The following is a 17118-nucleotide window of genomic DNA, read 5'->3' as shown; positions in this document are numbered from 1 at the left end:
TAGATGCATAGTTGCCATACTATTTGATCACAACGTTCAACTTCTTCCAAGGTTGCAGTTAGCTACATTCGGACGCACAAAAAGTGATATTGTCACACACCACATGTGGAGGGATTGAATAATATTGGACTCTCTCTAATAATTTTGGTTTTTTTTAATAAACATAATGTTAATAGGGTTGGCATTGTAAGGGGGCGGGTAAATGGTGGTTTTGTGCACTTTATTACTGAATTTTGTTAATTCAATGTCCTTCTAAAAGCTATTTTACGCTTTGGCAGCAAAATAAAAGCATACAGTTGGAGCTAATTTCAAATGTTATATTTTCTTATTGAATTCCAATAGCTTCGACCCATCACAGCCAAGTAGTTACCAGTAAGCAGTTTGTCAGCCCAAAAATTAAACAAAAAGAAACACGCAAACATAAAATAAAAACATGTAGTTAGCAGTTGAAATTATGAGATATTCGTACTTACTATGCATGGTAGAGATTTATTTGCTGCTTCAAGCTGAAAAATATTTTTCACAATTTTTTTTTTCTCCTGAATTTTCTATTATATATATATATATATATATATCTTTTTTATTTTACAGAATTATGATATTAATTTTACATTATTAATTAAAGAGTTAAACACATTTATCTGCCTAAACTATTATATTTTTGTATTCTAATCCCTAAAACTATAAAAAGTGTTACATTGTCAACCTACTTTTTTGTCATTTAAGTTTAATTTTTCAATTTTATCTAATACATTTGGGAAGATTTGATATATACACCAATTAAAAATTAAATAGAACATAATAAAATAGCTTTCCAATAAAGTGATATTAATTATGTATAATTAATTTCACAAAATTCATATGGAATACGTGAAATAATTAAGGAGCTAACTGTATTTAACCCTTAATCAAAATGTTTTTAAAGTTCATACATATTTAGAACAACAGTAATTATAGAAATATAACAAGCTCATTCCTATGGTTTTTATTAAAAAAAATTATGAAACAATTTGTTTTTGAATTAGATTGGAAGGGTCTAGATATTCAGTGCTGTGCTGATAGTCATACAAATTTTAAATAGGAAAAATTTTAATTAATAAAAATCAGTACTGCAGATGTTTATTTTATTTTATTTTGAAGGTGGAATATTGAGCATCTACATTCTACCACATAAACAATAACGAGGCAATTCACTCATGTCTGGAAAAAATAAAAATAAATAAATAAAATAATTATGCTGCCCTCCTTCTTTCAACTGCCACGGAGGATCACCATTTTTTTTATTTTTTTTTTCATCTGCTTCCGACTATAAGGCATTAGAGAGATGTTATTCAATGTGTTTTATAAATTTTTATTATAAAAAAATAGTATAATCCCTTTATATCTAAATTTCGTTTCAATAGGTTATTATGTTTTAAAATTTTTAATAATAAAGTTAGAATTTGATTTATTTATCTTTATTTAATGAAATCTTATATATATATATATATATATATATATATTTTAGAGATAAAAGAATAATCAAAATAATATAATCAAATTCATAATAAATTTTTTCCTTTTTTTTTTTTAAACATAGTTTCAAATATAAAAAATATGGATAAATTTAATTTTTAATGTTGTGTTTAAGACCATCCTAGTTATTCATATACAAAACTTGTTATTTATTTATTTTTTGATAAATTAAAAAAGATGGATTTTAACACCATATTTTGAGAATTTAGCTTCTTTTTTTTGTTTTTGAAATATGCATATGTGTGTCTGTTCGCATGTGTTTTTTTTTTTTTTTTTTTTTTTTTTGGGTTTGTCTTTAGTCTTTTTTCAAGAAAGAAAGTTCTTTAAAAAAAAATCTAAAAAAGTAAAACAAAAAATTTAAAAAATGTATCCAAAGAAAAATAAATGGGTTAAATTTTAAATGTTTCAATAAGAGTTTTAAAAACACGCAGTGTATTAAAACAAAAACAAAACGTGAAAAGGCTTTACTAATATTTTTCATAAAAATATAAGATTAAAAAAATAACAAATTAATATTAAAAAAATAACAAGGCATAATATAATGAAATTTACCCTTTCATATATAAGACAGTTAATTTTTGGTGTAAATTTGTATCCATATTAGTTAAGGGACCTACAAATTATAAAAATACATCAACATTAGAATCTAAAAAGTTGGTTGTTGAAATATCATTTCTAATAACTAATCAATCCAATCAGATAAGCAAAGACGAAGTTTAAAGTGAACCTCCCCCAGTACCCACCTCTTAACCTCATTTAAAGGTCACTCATTAGAAATGTGGGAGTAAATTTTCGGTACTCTCTCTGTCATTTCGTTTGAAGTGTGGATATATATATATATATATATATATCTATAAAAAGAGACACACACACACACATATGCCGTCAACTGTTAGCAGTCAAGGCTATTCAGTTTTCAGTCTGTTATACCCGGCTAAGTTACGGTCCAAGCCCAACTAACACGATTTCAAACCCATTAAAATAAGCGGCTCAATAGAACTTCTCTATATGGGCCCATCACTTTCCCTCCGTCCGTCATTATTCGATGATCAATGATTATTTTCATTTTATTTATAATTTTTTACATTAATTTGCTGGTAATTTAAATATTTAATTTTCAATCCACTTTTTCCTGGCACAATGATCTCGAATCCTCAGCTAATACCCAAATAAATAAATAAATCAATAAGCCAATCCTAGAGTAACAATTTTGAATAGAGGGTTTAGTGACAAGTTTACCGTTACAAAATGAACACAATTGAGAAAATATAAATATATCCATATATATAGAGTTAAATGTTGATTAGTATTCTAAAGTTTAGTTTGAAATTACTTGAATTGAATTCTAAAGTTACAAATCAGTTCAATTAACTAATTATATTAATTTTACTGTTGGATGAGTTAGATGATTTTTTATTTGAAAAAATTCAATCCATTCCTATTATATTTAAATTAAAATTCTAAAAAATATTAATTTTGTTTGGACCAAACACTAGATATACAAATAAAATAAGGATAAAATTAGAATTTCTTGTCTAATAAAAAAATTTACCAAAAATTAAATAAAATAATTTTACTAAACCACAAATTAATAATATCTTTTTATGCCTAAACAATAAAAGTCCAAAATTACAAAAATAAAAAATAGACTTAAAATTAGACAAAAATAAAATTAAAAACTAAAATTGGAATTTTTGCTCTAATAATAATATTTTTATTAGACCAAAAATTAGATAAAGTTATTTCAGACCCAAAAAAAAGAGGAAATAAACATACTATATACACATTTAAATATAGCGTGGATTAATAAGAAGCCAACTGACCAGTGGCAGCCTTCCAATACCTGTATCGAAAACGTATCCATATATTAACTTGGAGCAAGGCCGAGAGAGAGAGAGAGAGAGAGAGAGAGAGTCTAATCAAGCAGGTCTGGCGCCTAATACCACCAAAAGAGAATCAAACGAGCTAAAAAATGGCGCAGAATACTACTGAATGAAAATCTAATTTTCGTAATCGGCTTATGAACCAATTTTGTTAAAGCTGCAGCCCCTTCTTTTCTTTCGGTCACAAGCTCCACACGAAGGAGTTGAAGCCCAAGACTTCGAGAAATCCTCCAGATGAAAAACCCCTATCAAAACGGCTAGAGCTTGATGAAATAGACCCAGTGTGTGTGTGTGATCAGGAAGAGAGATAAATTAAAAGATATATAATATGCGAAGCTGCAGATGAGACTGAGAGAGATTGATAAGAGAGGTATGATAATGAAATTTTATATGTCAGAATCTAGCTTGCTCTTTCTTTCTTTCTTTTTTATCTTTTACTGTGGATGATGAAAAAAGTGAGAAAGGGTGTGGTCAGAAGCTATGCTTAGAGTGCTATTATTATATAACCCAACAACGTTATTATCTTCGAACCCTCCCCATCGATGTCTTTTTCTCTCTTTTCGAGTCTTGATTTGACGTGGCAGTAAATTACGAATTTGTTACACCTATACATATGCATCAGCTGGCATAGCTCTTTTAGCTTCTCCCTCCAACACTAGCCAATTATTTCTAGCTCTTCAGCGACTCTCGGAGGCCAAGGTGTTCAAATCTAGTTATTTCAAATTTTTTTGAGTCTTTAATTAGTTCTGCATATAATAACCTTGTTTCGAAATAGCAGAAGAAATTATGTACCGCGCGCCTAGGTTCCTAACACTTTGCGTTGATTATTGCCTCAATTAAGCAAGCAGGGGGTAAATAAAATTACACAAAATAATAATATGACATAACAGTTAAGAAAAAAAAAAAAACAAATTTGATAACATTTTGTAAATTGTAAATTGTTTGGGAGCAAGGAGAATTATCTTTTAGTTTTTTCTTTTCCATTTTTACATTTTAGGGATATTGCAGTTTCTTCAGAATGAATAGAGTAGAGAAGATGACAAAGTAGATAATTTTTTTGGAGAATTTTTATCTATAAAAACCAAATTAATGGTAATCAAACATTTTAAATAAATTAGATATATTAAAAACAGTAACTTTTAATTGTCAAAATAATAAGAGCTGCTCCTATAAAATTCATTTAAAGTGCTCGTCAACAGCATGGTGTAGGAAATTAATGTTTGTTAAGAGCTAATACTAGACTAGAGTTTAACACGGAGAACAAGGACGTTTTATGATATCTTTATGTGCTGTCATGGTCAAAAGCACCAATATTATCACACGCCATCGATGCATAATCCTCTCTCTCTTACACTGATATTAGCATGAGACATTCACAGTTACACTACAATCTAACTTTTTATCTCACTTTCCCGATATAGAAACTGTCCACTTTCTTTCTTTCTTCTTCATCTTCTTTCCCTTCAAACCCTAGCTCACATCAATATTCTTATTTCTCCCGAACAAGATTTGAAAAAAAAAAAAAAAAAAAGATAAAGAAAAAGAAAAAGGTAAAAATGGGTCGTGGAAAGATTGAGATCAAACGGATTGAGAACCACACCAACAGGCAGGTGACCTACTCGAAAAGAAGAAATGGGATTTTCAAGAAAGCTCAAGAACTCACTGTTCTATGCGATGCCAAGGTGTCGCTTATCATGTTCTCTAGTACTGGAAAATTCCACGAGTACATTAGCCCTTCCACCTCGTACGTCCAGATCTCTCTTTCTATCTCTCTTTTTAAATCAAACTCTCTTTTTTTCTCTTCTATTTTCTTGATGTGTTTGTGATTTTTTATTTTTTATTTTCCTTGGATCGATCAGGACTAAGAAGATCTTTGACCTGTATCAGAAAACTTCAGGGATCGATCTATGGCAAACACACTACGAGGTTGCTCAAACTGATCATTTGCTTATCACCTTTTATGAAATTTGTTTTGTTTGGAGTTTTTTCTTCATCATGATTCAGTTTTTTTTTTTTGGTATCCTTTTTTATTTATGGAATATGAAGGCAATGCAGCAAAACTTGAAGCAACTGAAAGACATTAACTATAAACTGAGGAGGGATATCAGGTAGTAAATTAATAACACTAATAGATCAGTGATAAAAAATTTTGGCTGCGATTTAGTCATTTAGGGTATGGTTAATTTGGAAATTTTATTATTTATTTATTTTCTTAAAAGAACGTATAATTTTATTTTATTTTTGGTTTTTTTGGTTTTTTTTTTTTTTTTTTTTTTTTGTTTTAAAGGCAGAGGCTGGGTCATGATCTGGATGGCGTGACCTATGATGAGCTCCGAAGTCTTGAGGAAAGCATGCATTCTTCCTTGGAAGCCATACGTGACAGAAAGGTTTGCACTTTTCTGTTCTTTTTAGACATTTCCGGGAAGTTTATCATTATTTCTATACCATTGGTCGAGGTGTATTTAGAAGAAAGAACGTAGAATTTTTTGTATATGATTGGTTGACCTTCATAGATCTTGATTTTTTATTTTTTTTCAGTGATTTCGTGTTTTAATATTCTTCTGTGATTGTTGAAAAGAAGACCCTTTAACCAGTGAATGAAATTTGTCTGAGCAGGAAGAGTCTTTAAAGTTCCACAAATTGAATTGCTTAATTATCATCTTTTTTTGACATTTTTATATATATCTTCCACATAATTGATAGAAAAAATTCTAGGTAAGGAAAAAAAAAAAAAAAAAAAGGCAATTAACTCAATTGCTTATGTTGCACTATATTGATAAATCTTTTGTATTTAGATTTGCTTGTTTCACTTTTGGTTTGTATGTTGTTCATTTTTATGTACTTTTTTTTTTCTTTGTTATGTCTCTGGGATTTGATACTTTAAAACCTTGAGAAGCTATATCAAACAAGTAAGTTATTGAAAGTTTTGGCAATATTTCTTGACACTTGACAGAGGTCAGTAATGTACAAGAAATTCTTCATTCGTTCTGTTTTAATTTTAAATTTGCCTTCAAGCTTAATTCCTGTATTCTTGACAGTACCACAAGATCAAAACTCAGACAGAGACTTGCAAGAAAAAGGTTAGCAAAAATTAAAAACGATGCAAGTAGGGCCATTTAAGAATAAGAGCTTTTGGGATCTCAACTTATACTCCTTTTGCTCTAATGGCAGGTAAACAGCTTACGGCAAAGACATGTAAATCTCATGCAGAGCTATGTAAGAATCAAATCTTAGAAATTCATTCATGAATAATTTGGTCTTCTTCTTTTGTTGTTATCTTAATTAATTTATGTTGAATTTGTTTGGAATATTAAAAGCAAGCAAAATGTGAGGATCCACCGTATGGGTTAGTGGACGACAACGACGAAGACTATGAATCAGCGGTTGCATTGGCAAATGGAGCCTCCAACCTATATGCTTTCCGCCACCAACCCCACACCCACACTCACCCTAATATCCAAAACGGTGTCGGATTTGGTTCCTACGATCTGCATGACCTGCGCCTTGCTTGAACAAGTGGCAAGTAGCTGCCTCTTTTCCGATTCAGAAGTATATATATATATATATATATATATATTCCAGCTACAATGCTATCTTAGTGTTTGATACATATAAAAAAATGGCTATCATAGTGATGCATATGTGCTATCTAATTAAACAATATATATATTTGCTCTCTCGACTAATATATGGGCGTGATGGATTTCGGATCCTTCTTTTAGTTATTCTACTGGTTTTTAATTTGCTTTAATTAGTTGTGTTTTATTCCCTTTTATATGGATTGGAAAAAAAGATTCTTTTAATCTGGTTATATAAATGATAGGTTCAGATTAATACGAATTTTTGTTTTTAGCGAGCTAAAATGGATATTTTACAAAAAAAAAAAAAAAAAAAAAAAAGAAACGAACTTCTAATAATGTGGTGTAACAAGCCTTATGCCAAGCCTATTAGCACAACGCTAGCTAGCTTTATAACTTATACATTATTGTCTTCTTCTTCTTTTTTTTTTTTTTTTTTTTTGGTCGGGGTGAATTAAACATTATTGTCATTCTTTAATGAAAATTTTTTTTTTGAATAATTCACTTTATTTTATTTTATTTTTATTATTTTTTTTGTTAAAATAACGCAATTAAAGGTAGCTAGCTTATAACTAAGATAAAAGAGACCGCCCTTGACCTGGGCGGGATCCATCAGCAGCGGCATTCTCCCTTACATTATTGTCTCTTTTTTCCCCTCTTTTTTTTGGTAAATTAAACTTTATTGTCATTCTTTAATGAAAAATACTTTTACAATAATTTGCTTTTTCTTTCCCATATCTACTTATTAAAATCTTGTCCTTAAATTAATCTGGAATCATTTAAGTTTATATTAATGTGTCTGAGACAAAAATACATAGAATGTTTTTTTTTTTTCTTGGTGAAAATACATAGAATGTTTTTCTTTCATACTTTATATTATTGTCTCTTATATATTTTCCTAAATAATTAAAATGATCAATGCAGCTGCTAGATTGAATTTTCATCTCCTATATATTGTTATATATCGAAGTAAAAAAAAATAAAAATATTAACGCACATACAACTTAAATCGTTTTATACACCCAACAAGTGCTGCAAAGTTATATAGTAGTGCCCCACATTTTATTTGCCTTGTTTCGCTAGTAATACCATTCATATATACATATCCTTGCTATATGACAAAAACCAAGCTCAAGCAAGGATATAAACAAGACGCAAAATATATGCAAAAGCCAATGGTTTCTGGATGTCTCCAAAGCAATAAAACTTGAGGGAAAAAAATATTATAGAAAAAGATTTGTAATTAAAACATTTAAAAAAAATTAAAACATTTGTAATTTTTTAAAAAAAAACCGTTTTAATTTTTTTTTTTAAAAAAAAAAAATATATATATATATATATATACACACACACTTTTTATAGGGGTTGGAATATATAAAGAAAAAAAAAAAGAATATCTCCCTCACCAGTTACCATATTATGCCCCAATTTTATTTTTTATTTTTGAAAAAAAAGAAAAAAAAAAAGATACACAGCAATATCAGCAGAAGATATCAAGGAGGCAGGAAAACGTACCCGCGTGTTTGAAAAGCCTTGTTTTTTCCGTTGGGAGTGAATCTGTGTGGTTCACACTTTTATGAGCTCCTCCTAACAGTCCCATATCATAGCAAATCCCATTTCCATGGAGATCCCTTGTGAATTTTCGAATTTACTGCACGAATCTCCTTAAATTATTTTAATTCACTTTTTTTTTTTCTTTTTTTTCCTTTGAAATTTGGCGATGGCTGCAGTTGCATCGGTACCTCCATGGAATCCCGAAGACGATCTTTTGCTGAAGAACGCTGTCGAGGTACTCTTTTTCAATTTTTCAGACACAATTCCGCTGTGTAATCTAATTTAATCCTGTTTTATACTCATCTAATTCTGTAATTCTGAAATTAATCTTGTACGAGCAATTCGCTTTTTCCTCATTTGGTTGTTTTCTTCTTTGCTGTATTGTGTGTGTTTTTGATAATTTTTAAAATCAGGAATTTTTAAATACTGTCCTGGAGCATATTAGCGATTAGCTTATTAAAATTTATGTGTTTTGACATTCACAGGCAGGTGCTTCTCTCGAAGCACTTGCCAAAGGTGCGGTTCGATTCTCGCGCAAATTTACGGTTCGTGAATTGCGAGAGCGGTGGCACTCTCTCCTCTACGACGCTGATATCTCAGCTGAAGCTTCATCTCGCATGGTCGAATTTGAGCTTTCCAAATCTAATCGATTTGGTATACCAAAAGAAAATGTCGGAATCTCCGCCAAGCGAAAATCCGAAAGCATCCGCAGGCTTTACTATTCGAGGCAAAAGAGAACGTGCTCTTCTAGTTCTTTCGATTTGAGTTTTCTCAATGCATCGAATAATGTGAATAATGGATGTGTCGGCCGTGGAGGTGATTGTGGAGACCATGTGGCGGTTGGTAATGAGGTTTTAGATGGAAATTGTATGGTTGGACATCATGTTGGAAGCTATTTTGAATTCTCAGAAAGAGGTATAAATATTGTGGATCATGTTCCTCTGCACACAAGGAGAGATGTTTCTGGAAAAGCCATTGGCAATTCGGTGGATGATCGTATACTTCGAAATCATCATCCGAAGATCGCTTCCTTGTCAGCCAGAGGTTCTGCAGAAGACAATCTCGAGCATAATATGAAGAACAATATTGCAGAGAAAGGTTTACGAAGTTTGGAGGATAATTTAGTTGATTTTGGGAATTGCTCAGATGGTGAGGATGCCGGGCAATCTCATGTGCTGCTGCCTCTTTGGAAAACAATAGAGGACATTCCGGCACCTGAAATGCCAATTGATGTTGGTCTTGAGGACAAAGGTCAGAATGTTGAAGACAAGTTGACGAATCCCCCCGATGATGTAGAGGCCAATGAAGTAAGTGCATCTGGATATGATGTTGATCACTCTCAGTTAATTTTGGAGGACAAAGAAGGGCATGACGAAGTAAATAGGTCAACTGATTTTGCTTATATTTCAGATTCTCTTTTGGACCTTACAAGTGAAAATGAGCCTTTCTTCATGGATGTAGATGGCAAGAACACAATAGACAAGTCTTGTGATGAGAGTGTCAATTCACTTCTGTTGAGTTCTCCCAAAGATATGCATGAAGATGATGTACCCACTGTATGTGGCGCTCAAACGTTGGATACAAACATATACCATGTTGTTTCTGACGATGTGTCTGCTGCTGGGATGGATGCCACTTCTGAACTGCTTCACTTTGGCGATGGGGATCAGCATAGTATTTGTTGTTCTGAAGTCAATATTTCATCATTTAAATCTGTGGAGAATCCTCCTTCAGAACTTCATGATGAAATGATGGAATGCACATTAAATACTGAGGACCCAGAAATCCCGTGCAATGACAATATACACCATCCTATATCTACAGTGGCTAGTGATCCAGCTTCTTTCCCTATGAACCAAAAGCATAGCAAGCAAGATATTACAAGCTTGAAGAAAGAAGAAAGCCATGTTCAGTCTTTTCTAGCTCTTCAGAATGCGACCCCAAAAACCAGGGCAAACAACACACTTGTCAGTTGTGCAGTAAAACGTGAGCTTCCTGATGGCAACTGTCTAGTTCCAGTCTTAAAACATGCTAACAATTTTGCTGCTGATTTAAGTCAATGCAGATCAGCACATGGAACTCCCAAGTCTACTGCCAATCAAGTGCTCATAAAAGAGGTTATAGATGTTTGACTGTGGATGCTCAGTAGTTGTACAAAGCATATTTGTCCATTGTGGTCTTATAAAAATCTTTTACTGAAACTGATGGCTGTAAACAGGAAATAAATACAGCACTCATATCTACAGAGCCATGTTCTACTAATGCAGCATTTATGGAAGCAGAAGCAAATTCTTCAGCATTAGACAGGAAAGAATCTGAGGATGGATTTGATGGTGATATTCACAATGTTCCATATTTCTCCGATATTGAAACAATGGTAGACTTATAAGTATATCCGTATAGGTGTAATTAATTATCACTCTTCTCAACTTTAATTCTCGTAGATTACTCCTATAATATAGTGATATTATCTTTCCAGATACTTGAGATGGATTTATGTCCAGATGATGAGGATCCATATGTCAGTAAAGAAGGTAATTGATTTTGATGTTAGATACATTTTTATTTTATTTTCTATTGTCTATTGAATTTCTGACATTTTTATACATTTGATAAGAGGATCAATTAGCCAATCACTGTCAGGATATACTTCTTTATGAGATGAAAGTATAGCGTTTGCTATTATAAGTTTTATTTTGATGTTCTTCCTGTAATTTGTAGTTTTAAGGTATCAACATGAGGAAACTAAAAGGAGAATCATTAGGTTGGAACAGTGTGCACGATCATCTATGCAAAGAGCCATTGCATCTCGAAATGCATTTGCCATATTATATGGCCGCCATCTAAAGCAATATATTAGGAAAACTGAGGTACATTCTTAAAGTTTGGCCTTTTTTATATATATTTGGATTAGCTCTGATTGGTTGAGGATCTACCATTATGGTCTAAAAACATTTTTAATTTCCAACTAGATATATTTACCCAAAAAAAAAAAAAAAATTTCCAAGTAGAAGGTATTTAGCATTATTATCTACTGAATGTAATTTACTAGTTTTCCTTGTTTGGCAAGGATTTCACTTGTAATAGTTATCAATCTTCATGATTATGTGCTTCTGCTTCCTTTCTTAATGCATCTGCTTTCTACTTTATAGGTCATACTTGGTAGAGCTACAGAAGAGAATGAAGTTGACATTGACTTGGGAAAGGAAGGACGAGCTAACAAAATATCCAGAAAGCAGGTAGGCTTTATCTCAGATTTCTGACATATCTTTGCATGCTTACCTTACTGATAGGTGGCAGCTCAGAAGTTTGTTGTGTTATGAATCTTTTGATACCATATGTATAAACCTCCAACTTTTTCTTTTATACATGGATTCCAATGGGAATCGCATTGAAGCAGATATGGGTTTTTTTGTAAGCCCACTCCTGAATTCGTCAAATTCTTGTTACTTAATTGTAAGATGAGTATAACAAAGAGAAATGAATAAGCATTTATATACCATACCAGAAAATGAATAGTCCAATTCATTATATAGTTAATAACTTAATATTTATAGAAGGCCAAGGAGCTCGTTATGTAATTTAGAGTGCCAGCACTCTTGTACTGGTTTTTCCAATTACATCCTTTTGCAAAAGAATAAAACAAACAAAGGGAGTGCCCAATTATTTTTTTGGCCGTTATTATATGCCTTTCTAGAAGTTTGGTTCTGCAATTTGAGAATAAGTGTATTATGACTACTGTTAATTGTTCTGCTAGGCTCTTATAAAGATGGAAGGAGATGGTTCATTCTTTCTGAAAAATATTGGGAAGAGTCCAATATTTTTGAATGGCAAAGAAGTCGCCAATGGACAGCTTCTGAGTCTTTATTCAAGTAGTTTGATTGAGGTAAATGGCCATATCTAATTCTGCAATAACTGATACTGTTATGGTATGCTTTGTTTCATGCAAATTTTCCTCAGTAGCGCGTTGGTTTATGGAATGCTATTTTTTTCAGATAAGAGGAATGTCGTTTGTTTTTGAGATGAATCTCAAATCTGTGATGAATTATCTTGCAAACATTTCCAAAAATAGCCAAGAGAAGCATACAAACTTCCAATGGTCACCCAAGGGAAACCATGAATAGAGAGATTCTCTCAACAGGTGATATTCATTTTTGTTCAAATTTTCTTTTATAACTTGTGTGTTAGTCTCTTATATTCACCCTTCTTTCGTTAGCATCTCTTACTACCTGTTATAGAATGTAAGGCTTCAAGCGAAAAAAGACTTTAGAAATGTACAGTAATTGCTTGTTTTCCACGTCCGTATTGATCCTTCTTTTAAAAGATGGAAAGCCGCTCAACCTTCGCCTGCAAGTCCGGGAGTTGAGGTTCGAGTCTTGATAAGCTCCGTTATTGCCTAGATGGTCACATGCCGCAATGTCGTGTGGTGCACTACCAACTGATGACTATGATACTACCGGGAGACATCTTTTTTTCATAGCCCAAAAAAAAACAAAAAAATAGTTTATAATGTATATATAAAAGCATGATAGCTTATAGCAACTTTCTACCATTTTGAACTCGCCTTTTACTTTCTACGGATGATTATGTTTCTTTCCAACTCCGACTGTTTTGGGTTGATCCTCTGTTTTGTCCAAATCTATATTATTTTAAACTATTATTTTACCTTGCGCTGCATCTCTTGGTAACTATTAGAATTGGTGGTTTCTGTCTGAAGCTGGAATAGTAATTTATTTTGGTTTCCACTGTTATTAATCTGCTCTCAAAATTAATAGGATCAGATTTGTAGATACTTCTAGATGAAAAACAAAATTAATAGCTAGGTCCAATTAAATTGCAGAGGCAGCATTTTTATTGGAAACGTCTAATCGAAATCACATTGCGGGTTGGTTTTGTCTGATTTTTCCTCATCTTATTTGACACTTTACCGTGATCGCCTACTTGGAAATGGGGTTTGACCTCGCAAGAAAACTGAATGAATATGATGAAATTGAGGCAAAATTCTACAGAGAAGTGCAGGGCCACACCAGTACGAATAGAAATGAAACTTGTCTTCTATTCGGTAATTCTGTAGACTCTCCAAGTAATTGGCCAAACCTTGACCAACTTGGAGAGCATGGTATTTTTATTTTTCACTCTTATTTTTTTTTTTTTTTTTTCTGGTAAGTAATATGCATAGCATAGTATTCTTTTGAGGACGGTTCACACTTTTCGAAATCTTCGTGGGGAATTGGTGATGATAAAAATACTAACGGAGGTCCAATGGTTGCAAGTAAATCCAAATAGTTGGTGGACCAATCATGCTTAGTTATGATTCTCGAAGGGACCTTAAATTATTTAGTAATCTCCATAGAATCAGAGCCCCACCAAGATGACAAATTAAGAATTGGATTCTGTAGTACTTTAATTAAGAACCTTCCTCTTGGTTTATCAACGTTTTTTTACACCCATATTTGGCTAATGATTTGTTACACTTGAAAATAATAATTTGAGCTCGTCTTACATAAGAAGGATTTTTAAACATGAGCATGAGGGGTGGTTAGAACTTGGATAACACCAAATGAGAATCTGCTTTGTAGAAATGGGGTGGCCTTTTAGAAAGAGTTTGCTAAATTTCAAAGTTTGTTAGATGTAATGGAAAAGAGCATAATTCAACCCACCAACTTTTACCAGATCACCAATTTAAAGTTCTTTTTGTAACAACCGACTCTACAGGGTATGCAATCTGTGCTGGCATTTGATTCTCATTGCCAAACACTAATCTTTCCTTGTGCGTTACGAATTGTTATTGGAAGTAGGATGATCAAATAATTTGGATTGTAAACTTATGCTGGTACTACTCTTAAGTAAATTGTAAAAGCAGACGTCTTTCAGCAATTTTTACTGGAGAACTAGCATCTGGTTTGTCATATCCGAAGTAGTAAATTGGTACAATAGGGAAAAGAAAAATTCTGACTTTCTTGCAAGAAAAAAAAAAAAAAAAATTCTCTATTTAACTTTTAAAAAATACAATACCTATGTACGAACTACGAAGCAATGATATATATACTCCACTCTTTTTTCAATATGATCTAGATATTTCGTTCTCATGATCGGTACACAATAATTCAGAATTCGTAAGGTGAAATTCTTTAATGCTCCTTTATCTCTCTTCTTTTTTTTTTTTTTTTTTGGTTCTTATGTCTCTAACTAGAAATAATGGAAAAAGACGTAGAATAAAAACCAATAAGCAAGTTACTTGGGCCAACACGCTGACCTATTTAATCAGATGTCGCCACGAAGACAAACAATAGTGCACAAACAGCAAGCTCTCTCTCTCTCTCTCTCTCTCTCTCTCTCTCTCTCTCAATCAAAAGTTCCAAAACATAAAACCAAAAATTTGAATACAGGCATTATAGAGAAGGCTCTGACACGTTCCCGTGAAACCACTCAGCATAAAGTTCTCTGAGCCAAGAAAGTAAAAGAGCTGCTCAATAAGCCATGGGTCTTCTCCTTCTGCCATTCCATACTTTATATTGTACTATTTCTCTCTCCCTAACCATCAAAATTCTCTATCAACGGCCCTGATCAACTGGCTGTTCTTTGCTGTACTACTCACTTCATCTTTTATTCTCCTACCCCTCAATAAGTAATCTAAGTTGCACAAGTACTCGCTATAACAAATGGGTTCGTGCAATTTCTCCGCATTTTTTCTGCTTGTGTTAGTCGCAGGTTTATTATTACTCAGAGCAGAGTCGAAGACTTACTGGGGGGATATAGAGGTTTTGAAGGAGCTTAAAAAAGGAATAGACTCTAGCTCAGTGAGTCCCGGTTCGTGCGTGAGTTCATGGGACTTCAATGTCGACCCGTGCGACAATCTTTTCGGCGAGCAATTCACGTGCGGGTTCAGGTGCGATTTCATCGACTCGGCCGGAACGAGTCGACTCACCGAACTAACTCTCGACCAAGCGGGTTATGCCGGGTCGCTCTCTTCCAGTTCCACTACCTGGAATCTCCCTTACTTGGAAATCCTCGACGTCTCCAACAACTTCTTCTCCGGTCCGATTCCCCACTCGTTCTCGAACCTGACTCACCTCCGTCGACTCGGTCTGTCGGGAAACTCATTCTCCGGCAAAATACCCACCTCGATATCTTCCCTCTACAATCTCGAGGAACTGTACCTCGACAACAACAACCTCGAGGGCACAATTCCACCAGGTTTGAACGGCCTCTCGAAATTGAATAGGCTCGAATTCCAATCCAACAGGCTCGTTGGCGATTTTCCCGATTTGTCCTCTCTCAAAAACCTTAACTTCTTGGACGCTAGCAACAATGCCATTTCCGGCGAACTTCCCCAAAATTTCCCGACGTCTCTGGTTCAAATATCCTTGAGAAACAACAGCTTAACAGGAAATATTCCTTGGAGCATAAAAATGTTGGTTAATTTGCAGGTAATGGATCTGAGTCACAACCGACTCAGTGGTCCAGTCCCTTCAATTCTCTTCAACCACCCATCTCTGCAACAACTCACTCTCTCATTCAATCAATTATCCTTCATACAATCCCCAATTTCTATTACCACCCAAAGCGCGCTCATAGCCTTAGACCTTAGCAACAACGACCTTCGAGGGCTTTTACCTTCCTTCATCGCTTTCATGCCGAAGCTCTCGGCTCTCTCCCTGGAGAATAACAAGTTCACGGGGATGATACCGACCCAGTACGCCATTAAAGCTGTTGTGCCCGGGTCAGGTGTGTCGCCGTTCGTGAGGCTATTGCTTGGTGGGAATTACTTGTTCGGAGTTATACCAAGTCCTTTAATGGAGCTAAAACCAGGCTCTGCGAATGTGAGACTGACGGATAATTGCTTGATTAGGTGTCCTCAGATTTTCTTCTTCTGTCAAGGCGGTCAGCAAAAATCATCCACCGAGTGTAAAAGCTTTAGCCCAGTAATTCCCTGAACATTTTAAAAAAGTATTATTTTATATATATATTTATATATATAAATCGTTATCCTTCGGTTCCTTTTCATTTTTATTTGTATTTATTTTTTTTTTTTTCAGTTTTCATAATTTCCTTTTGATGTTTCCGAAATTGTATTTAGTGGTAGAAAATCTATGTGTTAAATGATACACTGGGTAATGGATTTTGTTGGTGAAACATGACGTTGACTATGACGGAGGCCATCAAACTGGAATAACTGCTTCTAGTTACATGGATAGATTTCTTTTTAACTTTCTCTGACAACCCCGTCCTTATGCCCACGTGATTTTTCCGTATCGTGGGACAGACGCGTGTCAAGGACATTGCCTTATTTGTCCGGTCCATTAATTGCATGTACCATTTGCAGGACGTAGGGTAGAGGCGTTTGAGGCTCAGCCTCCCCTCTAATGGACTATGGTGTGTACTCTATGGCCCAATCCTGCTATTGGGCTCACCTGTTGAGGCCCCTTCATTTCTAAGAGTCAGGATAAATAAAGCAAGATATTTCTTCATACACCCTAACAAAATGCTATATACACCCGCAATCAAAGATCCTTAAAAGCTACCTTCGAAAATGTTTAAACAATTTTTAGGAAATGCTTTAGGCCTCTTTAAAAGCTTGTAATCAA

General features: G+C 33.5%; 3 protein-coding genes across 7 annotated transcripts; all 3 read left to right on the top strand.

The window, feature by feature from the left end:
- The first annotated feature begins 4721 nt into the window (after positions 1 to 4721).
- Positions 4722 to 7123, top strand: LOC107407949 (agamous-like MADS-box protein TM6). Its single transcript, XM_048479056.2, has 7 exons — positions 4722 to 5142; positions 5258 to 5324; positions 5445 to 5506; positions 5686 to 5785; positions 6437 to 6478; positions 6570 to 6614; positions 6716 to 7123. Exons 1-7 carry the CDS (start codon positions 4955 to 4957, stop codon positions 6908 to 6910), a joined length of 699 nt encoding a protein of 232 aa, XP_048335013.1. The 5' UTR covers positions 4722 to 4954; the 3' UTR covers positions 6911 to 7123.
- Positions 7124 to 8370: 1247 nt separating this feature from the next.
- LOC107409113 (uncharacterized) lies at positions 8371 to 13195 on the top strand. Of its 5 annotated transcripts, none has more exons than XM_048479126.2 (9): positions 8375 to 8765; positions 9016 to 10647; positions 10749 to 10907; positions 11010 to 11064; positions 11252 to 11400; positions 11683 to 11769; positions 12288 to 12416; positions 12526 to 12671; positions 12931 to 13195. In XM_048479126.2, the coding sequence occupies exons 1-8, from the start codon at positions 8697 to 8699 to the stop codon at positions 12652 to 12654; spliced, it is 2409 nt and encodes an 802-aa protein (XP_048335083.2). In that variant the 5' UTR covers positions 8375 to 8696; the 3' UTR covers positions 12655 to 12671; positions 12931 to 13195. The 5 variants fall into 5 exon arrangements, 4 of the variants coding, with proteins under 4 accessions (XP_048335083.2, XP_048335081.2, XP_048335082.2 ...); XM_048479124.2 differs by having other exon boundaries at positions 12855 to 13195; XM_048479125.2 differs by having other exon boundaries at positions 12747 to 13195.
- A 1506-nt stretch (positions 13196 to 14701) lies between these two features.
- Positions 14702 to 16740, top strand: LOC107409539 (receptor-like protein 53). The gene has a single exon (XM_016016971.4). The coding sequence runs from the start codon at positions 15193 to 15195 to the stop codon at positions 16465 to 16467; it is 1275 nt and encodes a 424-aa protein (XP_015872457.3). The 5' UTR covers positions 14702 to 15192; the 3' UTR covers positions 16468 to 16740.
- The last annotated feature ends 378 nt before the right edge of the window (positions 16741 to 17118 follow it).

Source organism: Ziziphus jujuba, chromosome 7, assembly GCF_031755915.1.
Source record: "Ziziphus jujuba cultivar Dongzao chromosome 7, ASM3175591v1".
Taxonomy (NCBI): Eukaryota; Viridiplantae; Streptophyta; class Magnoliopsida; order Rosales; family Rhamnaceae; genus Ziziphus; species Ziziphus jujuba.
Note: the sequence above shows the minus strand (reverse complement) of the source record. Positions and strands in the feature narration are given on the sequence as shown.